Source organism: Rhineura floridana, chromosome 3 (assembly GCF_030035675.1).
Source record: "Rhineura floridana isolate rRhiFlo1 chromosome 3, rRhiFlo1.hap2, whole genome shotgun sequence".
Lineage (NCBI taxonomy): Eukaryota > Metazoa > Chordata > Lepidosauria > Squamata > Rhineuridae > Rhineura > Rhineura floridana.
Window position 1 is genome coordinate 199,327,887 of NC_084482.1, and position 7,692 is coordinate 199,335,578.

The 7,692-nt window shown below is 41.4% G+C and overlaps 1 protein-coding gene across 1 annotated transcript in view; it reads left to right on the forward strand.

Moving 5' to 3' along the window:
- LOC133378865 (uncharacterized) overlaps positions 1-2,083 on the forward strand; it is a 38,734-nt gene extending 36,651 nt beyond the window's left edge. Inside the window, exon 14 of the mRNA XM_061613479.1 lies at positions 748-2,083. Within this exon, the coding sequence (XP_061469463.1) occupies positions 748-1,265 (518 nt within the window). The 3' untranslated portion in view covers positions 1,266-2,083. The remainder of the gene's footprint in view (positions 1-747) is intronic.
- The last annotated feature ends 5,609 nt before the right edge of the window (positions 2,084-7,692 follow it).

Below are 7,692 nucleotides of genomic sequence, written 5' to 3' on the forward strand. Positions count from 1 at the left end.
TCTGTTACCGGCAAAATGTAATGAAGTTACCCACTCGTTACTCAAAAAAGTAATAGATTACAAGTAATTTGTTACTTGTAACTAGTTACTTCCAAGCTCTGGCCTGGAGAGTGCCTCAAGGGCCATATTGAGGGGCATGGAGGGCCACATTCAGCTACCAGACCTGAGTCCCACTCACTCCCATATAATAGAACAGCTGCATCACTCTTCATTGGAGGTTCCCAAACTGGTCTGTGGACCACCAGTGGTCCACAAGCTTCAAGCTAGTGCTGTGTAGCATGTCTTTGAAGAGCAGCAGCAGCAGGAAACTGTTGGTCAAGTTCTCCCTTCTCCGACTGACTGTTCCCAAACAGAACCTTTGCACACATGCGCAAAGTGCAGAAGAGAAGAAGCACAGAAACAGGCCGTGGGTGTCCTCCCTCCGATGGAAGGGGGGGCATGGTCCTGTGGCGTTGTTACAGGGATGGCTCTTGACAAGCAGCATTTATGGGATGAAAGCCACCTCTGCACTCGGTTGGGGGGGGGAGGGAAAGGATTGGAAAGAAATACACAAATGTGAGGCATTAAGGAGAGCATCCTATTGCTGAATGCACTGCATGGAAGCAATATTCATGGAGGGGGGGGTCCCTATAATATATATGTATGTGTGAGGGGGAGTTTCCCCTATTGTGTGTGTAACATGTCTACATGTAATCCAGTCTCCCAGCTGATGTTGGTTGTCTTCTCTTTCCTCATCTGCCCCCACAGAAAATGTAACTTTGGATCCAGACACAGCCCATCCCCGTCTCTTCCTGTCTGAGGATCACAAGAGTGTGAGACGGGCAGATGAGCTTCAAGACCTGCCTGACAATCCCGAGAGATTTGACTCATATAACTATGTACTGGGGCATGAGGGGTTCACAGCAGGCAGACATTTCTGGGACATCCTTGTGGAAGGTGAAGAGGGTTGGTCTCTGGGGGTTGCCAGAAAGTCTGTGATGAGGAAGGGTGAGATCACAGCAAGTCCTGAAGAAGGAATGTGGTGTATGGGGAAGTGGGCAGGTGAATACAGGGCCTGTATCCCTCCTGACTACCTTCCTTTGTCCCTGAGTGAGGAGCCCAAGAGGATCCGAGTGGCTCTGAACTGTGAAGGGGGGCGGGTGGCCTTTTACGATGCTGACAGAGCAGACCTTCTCTACACATTCCAGGCAGCCTCATTCTCCGGAGAGACCCTTCGGCCCTTCTTTTGGATTTATTATAATGTCCACCTGACACTCCCTGCCTAAGGGTGAAGTAAGCTCACTGCAGTTGTGACAGATGTACAGCCATCTCCTCAGGACTGAGCTCGGGTTACTCTTTCTCCAGGTCAAGTCAGTTGTTGCTAGTGTCTCTTTCCAGACAGTACCATAATCTATCTTGAATAAAGGCAAAACCCTGAATGGGCATCACTCTCGCCTCACCCAGCCTTAATCCTGCTATCGGTTAACCTTGTCTTTCCCCCACTAGCCCTAGCGATGCAAGCACCAAAATCCATTCTTCTTTGCCACTACTCAAGGAGCTAATGTGATACTTTTAAGCAAAATCCCTGTGTTCAAAGAGATCCATTTCCTTCAAATATAACATGGTCCCTTCTGGAAATGAAGAGCCTCCTATAAGAGTTCCAATGAGGCAACAGAGGCAGTCAAGGGAATTCCAGGGGATGATGGGACATCTCCATTTATACAATTATTCTAAGCTAATTTGTAGTTAACAGGCAGATCCATCTATAGATTTGCAGAGAGCACCTCTGCTTATCCTTTTGTGTAATATATCTGAACCTATTCCAGGGAGTGTTTCATGTGCTAACATGTTTTAATTCTATTAAAGATTGTGTAGTGTTGCTCTTTATTATTTCTTGCATTTATAGGCAGCCTGCCCTCTCATGAACTCAAGGAGGTATACATGATGCTTTTTGTTCCCACACATTTATCCTTGGGTTGTGCACATCCCTCCCAAATTTGATTGGTGGGTCTAATTTGGGAATCCACGTTTGGTCTGATTTCGCCTGGACTGAATCAGACCTGATCTGGATCATGATCTAGAAAATACAAATCTTTGGTAGTCCCATTAACTTGCACTGGGAAACCAAAATGCCATAACTTTGTTTTTTCACAAAGCTGCATGAAAGTTGAAGACATGGGAGACCCTCAAGAGTGGAGTAACCACCCCAGACACCTTTAACATTTTAATTTTTAGGTATTAAAATGGCTGTATTTTTTTGTTTTGCATAGCTGCATGAAATTTGGAGACATAGTAGCAATTCTTGGTAATTAGCCACTTATATGTATGTTTAATTCAATAGCACTGTGGTCACTGCTCCTGGTTGGTTTGACAGCACTCACATCTCTCACCAGGTCCTGGGTGCCACTTAAGATTAAGTCCAGGCTCGCCACTTCTCTAGTCAGTTCCATGGCACAGTCGCTGAAGGTATCTAGAAATTTTACACCTTTGCCATGACGAACACTGTAGCCAGTCCATGTGAGGACAGTGGAAGTCACCCTTTACTGCAACATTTCCTCTTGGGTGCTTCCTTGATTTCATTCTTCATCTCAAGATCTCCCTGAGCATTTTGATTAGGGGGATGATAGCAAGTACCCAGAACTAAATTACTCTTGGGGCCTAGGATCACCACCCACAATAATTCTGTGGAGGAGTCTGCCTTTTGGGATATTGTTAAGCTTAACTGATTTAAACGTGAACATGCAGCGTGCTAGTGTACTGGATTAAAATTGAGGGTGTTTTCCTCCACCATTCCTGGTGCTGCTCCACTGCCAGGAGTTACGCCATGGTTTGGCTTGGCATTACATCCAAACCTGGGTTTATGGTATCTTTTCCCCCAAACAAACCATGTGCAGTTTGTGGTTTGTTTGGGAAAGAAAAATCCACTAGCCCAGATTCAGATGTAATGGGTTGGTCCTTGCAGTGCAGCAGAGCAGGGAGGAGCAAAGCATGATTTTAGCTCCGTAGACTGTTGGAAAATTCCACTGAGAATGGGAGTGGAGATTCCTGCAATTCGCACATTTGTCTGAGATCAGGGACAAATGCAAGTAAATATGAGCAGTGCTATTGGTGTTTTTTAGTTTGCAAACATTAACTGGACAATCATGTTATTTTTCTATTTTTTGTTTCCCTTCTATTGAAACGCATTGGAATGAATTATGTAATTAATTACATAAGGAGCTAAATATTGGGATTTTTTGTTCACAGAAATCTCAAATATAATTGGGAAAGAAATGTTTAAAACAGCAGAATAAGAATTACTGAAATTGTTTCTTGGAGAAACCCAAGATTATAATCTGTAAAACATTAATTCAGTGGCATCACTAGGGTTGGTGTCACCCGGTGCGGTAACTCATGGTGTCACCCCCATGGACCTCCTCCCGTATCAGACCATACAGAATCCTTAGTAATGTTTTTTGAACTAATGTTACTCGTAAATCATAATTCCCATATATCACTGAATGTAATGGCAATAGTAGTGACATAAACAACTAGCAAAATTAAAATTACACCTTTGAATTACAATATCATACGCACAGCTCAAATTCTTGCTGTTATCACTAATGGGAGTTAATTATCTTGCATATGCCCATAGTAAATTTTCAGATACTTTCAGACCCTCAGCAATTTTCAAGTGGTTTATCTAGAAGAAAGGTTTGGGAACCCCTGGAATAAGACACCTGCTTATGTACCTATGCTGCTCTCTCCTCTCATTTAGGGGCCTGGGATGCTTGCGTGTGGACACACCTTACAGTTATGGAAAGTGATTCTTAATAATAAGTCTCCAGACACAAAGTTACATAGGTATTTATCAGTTGTTTAGTAGAAAATTCAGAAGTGCAGAGTCCCTTCATGATAGTTACAGCCACATACACCCTTTTTTGCTCCTGGATTAAGAATGAGATAATAATAATAATAATAAATTTAATTTTTGTGTCGCCTATCTGGCCGAAGCCACTCTAGGCGACGTACATATTAAAATTCAATAAAATACAATATAAATACAGAATAAAATACAATGCAGTCAACATTCTCTCACAACCACAAACATCTCTAGGAGCCAATCAGCATGAAAGTGGAGAGCGTTAGCAACTGAGAAGAGTCTTCTCAGTGGCTGACTCACCTCCTTTCACTCTGATTGGCTCCAATCTGCAGAAAAGGCAAGGAAGCATATTAGAAGACTCTTCTGAGTGACTAACACACTCCCTTTTCATGCTGACTAGGATGCTTGGAGACATAGGGACCCTACTCCCAAAAAAGCAGAGGAACTAAGATCCCCTGGGCGACTACCCTCCTGGTGCTTATGGACATGACTGTAATATATTTTGTGACGTGCAAGTTCGATATTATTTATTAAGTGTGTTTAGGATTACACTGATGGCATTCCCAAATATGTACTTTCACACAGACTTTGGTTTTCCATAACACAATATTTGTCCAAGCCTCCACACTTGGGGGGGCACTACTTGCACACCCCTTCCATAAGCACATCAAAGTTGGATACACACCTGAACCAAGACCCAGACAAAAGGGCACTCAAAACAAAAAGGTAATTACAGTGGCTGAGTAGATCTTGTACAGCGGTTATACTGACTGGGCAGCCACTGTCCTTCATATTTTACAAAATACTTTTTCCTATACAAAGATTAAATTTCTGTGTATGAAAAAGTAATATATGAAGTGGTCTCAATAGTGAGAAAAGTAAACAAGTGAATGGTGACCCAAATGTTTTTCATTCTCACGTTATGAAGCTAGCTGCCAGATGATGTATCACCTTCCCGACGCATGCAGCATAGACTGAAAAAACAGCACCCAAGCCACCATTCAATACGTGCACGTGTTCTTTCCAACATGAATCTACTTCTGAAAAAGTAATGTGTAACAAAGTCCTCAAACACCTTATAACATGCCTCAAACATGGTCTCTGGTTCTACCAGCATGCCTTCACACCATCACTTTGCCAAAACATAAGGATAGGTAAATTGCTTTTAGAGAGGTTCACAATTATGATTTCCTATTTATTTAATCTAAAAGTATTTAAAATAAATAAAAACAGCCAGAGGAAGAGACCTTAAATGTGTTACCATCTCTCAGCCTATCCTCCCCTCAGGATGAAAACAATGGAGAACCATGACCACCCCCAGGAAGAAGGGCACACTTAAAATGTAGAGGAAAAAAGCATCGACAACCATAGTGTGAAATCAAATACTTATTGGGACACAGTATGAAGAAATATTTATATAAACATGACTCTCAAATATGTTTATGAATTACACAATCTGTAAATATATTTATAGTGCAATCCGATGTTTGTTTACTCAGAAGCAAGTCCCAATGTATTCAATGGGGCTTACTCAAACTGGGAAGTGTGCAGAGAACTGCAGCCTCAAGTGATAAGGAACTTGTTTTTTCAACTTGTTCTTTTAAGTTGAGACCTTACCCCAGTCTGAGTCTGTGTTGGAATTGCTTTTTAATATGTTTTTAAGCCTTTTCTTTTTTAAAAAGCTTTTAAAAAATATTTTCAAAGATGTTTTAATATATTTTAAAGTCTGTTTTTATGATGTTTTAAAGTGCTTTTAGTGCTGTTGTTTGCTGCCCTGGGCTACTACTGGGAGGAAGGGCGGGATATAAATCAAATAATAAATAAATAAACTTCATTCACCCAACCCAAAATTCAGAATCATGCCTCTTTAGGCTGTTTTCCAACTGTTTATTCTTGTTTTATGGTTATTGGATTTTAAATGGCTTTATTTCTTGTTGTGAGCTGCCTTGGTTTCCAACCCTACCTCACAGGGTTGTTGGAAAGACTACACGCACACACACACTGCAGACGTATAAGTACATACAGCCCATATAATAGTTTATTGTCAAACCAGTTGGTCATTGCAGATAAATCAGTATTAGTTTTTAAAAAATCAGTATTAGTTTCCTACAGAATAAAAACTGTAATACCTAAGTAAGCCCTGCCTACTCGCTTTAAAATAGGACCGGAGGAGGGAGGGACAGAAAGAGAACACAAACACATCTCTTTTTCACATTCACTCCAAAGTGCCATTGATTTTCAGCACATTCATAACCATGTCTACTCAAAAGTAAATCCTATTGAATTCAATGGGATTTACTCTGGACATATGGGATCAGCAATGCTTTTACCCCCACAAAAGCAAGTATTGGGAAGGTTTTGAAAACACTGCCCAGGATCTGACTCCTACACACAAGAGGGGAAAAAACTGAAATGTATATACTTACCCAATTTATGAGATTTTCAGATAAACGGGGGGGGGAACCACCATTTTCTGGCCTTGCAATGAGGTTTACTAGACACTGCCACAGGTCAAACAAACACTTCACTGATTGGCTGCAATCCTGAACAGGCGGGGTTAAAGCTACGAAGTGCTATACAGTAGTTTAAAAAAAGATTTAAAGGGGGCGGCTGACGTTTTTATGTATATCTCAAGAACCTGACCACCTAGAAACTTATTTTTTTTTTTAAATTAAAGCTGAGACTCACCCTCCTCTGATGGTGTCACCTGGTGCACTCCGCACCCCCGCGTGATGCCGCTGACGTTTTATGTATACCTTGAGAACCGGACCACCTAGAAACTTAATTGTTTTTAAAAATTAAAGGTGAGAGTCACCCCCCTCTGATGGTGTCACCCGGTGCGGTCTGCACCCCCCGCACCCCCCTAGTGACGCCCCTGCATTAATTGCATATTCAGTGGTGGCAGCCAGAATTCTTATAGCCAAATTTTGGAAGGATCTTAAAGGAATCTGTATACAGAAATAGATAAATAAAATCTGGGAACTTGCTTTAACAGAAAAATTACATGCAGTAAAAGGGAAGGAAATAGAAAGATACCTTTGCAGGAGATTGGTGGAGCTTCATTATGTACATTAATATAATTGAACATCACAAACCTGTGCCAAGAGTCCTGAAAACTTTGTGAATTATGTAATTCTGCACTTTTATTTATCATGTATTTGCCTTTGTAGTACATTTATCAAAGTACTCTATCACAATGTAAAGTTGTGTTTGTTTACTTTTGTTTACTTTTTGTTAATTTGAATATAATTTGTAACTTACTTTTGTAAATTTAATTCTTTCATGTGTATCAATGAAATGAACAATTATTTCTAAAGAAAAGAAAGGAAGCTCACTCCAATAATGCCACTTCAAAAGAGCGTGACATTAAGCAATGGAATTTGCTACCACAAGATGTGATGATGGCCGCCTTTTTGATTGCATTCCGTCAAACTTGGCAGGCAGTTCCATTTGGTGTTAGTTATTTTCTCCACTATCCTTTGCTTTTATTGTTCAGGGTTTTTTTTTTCAACCACAGCAATGTTGTTAACAATGTTTTCCTTTAGGAAATGAAAGCAGCTTTCTCTCTAGTGCCTGCCCACCTAATCTCCTCCTTTGCCTCCTGCTCCTGAACCATATTGGATCCTGCCCACCCACCCCCCGGCTATCAAAGCATTATAAAAGGCCACTCGACCCCCTTCATAGTTCAGGGTCACTTGGATCTTCTTGGGCTCCTCACTCGGGCAGATTAGGATACCCACCACAGGAGGAGACCCTGTATTCACCTAATCCCTCCCCCTTCTCCCAGATCCCTTCCTCAGGATCAGATGTGATCTCACCCTTTCTCTTCACAGACTTTTTGGCAACCCCAC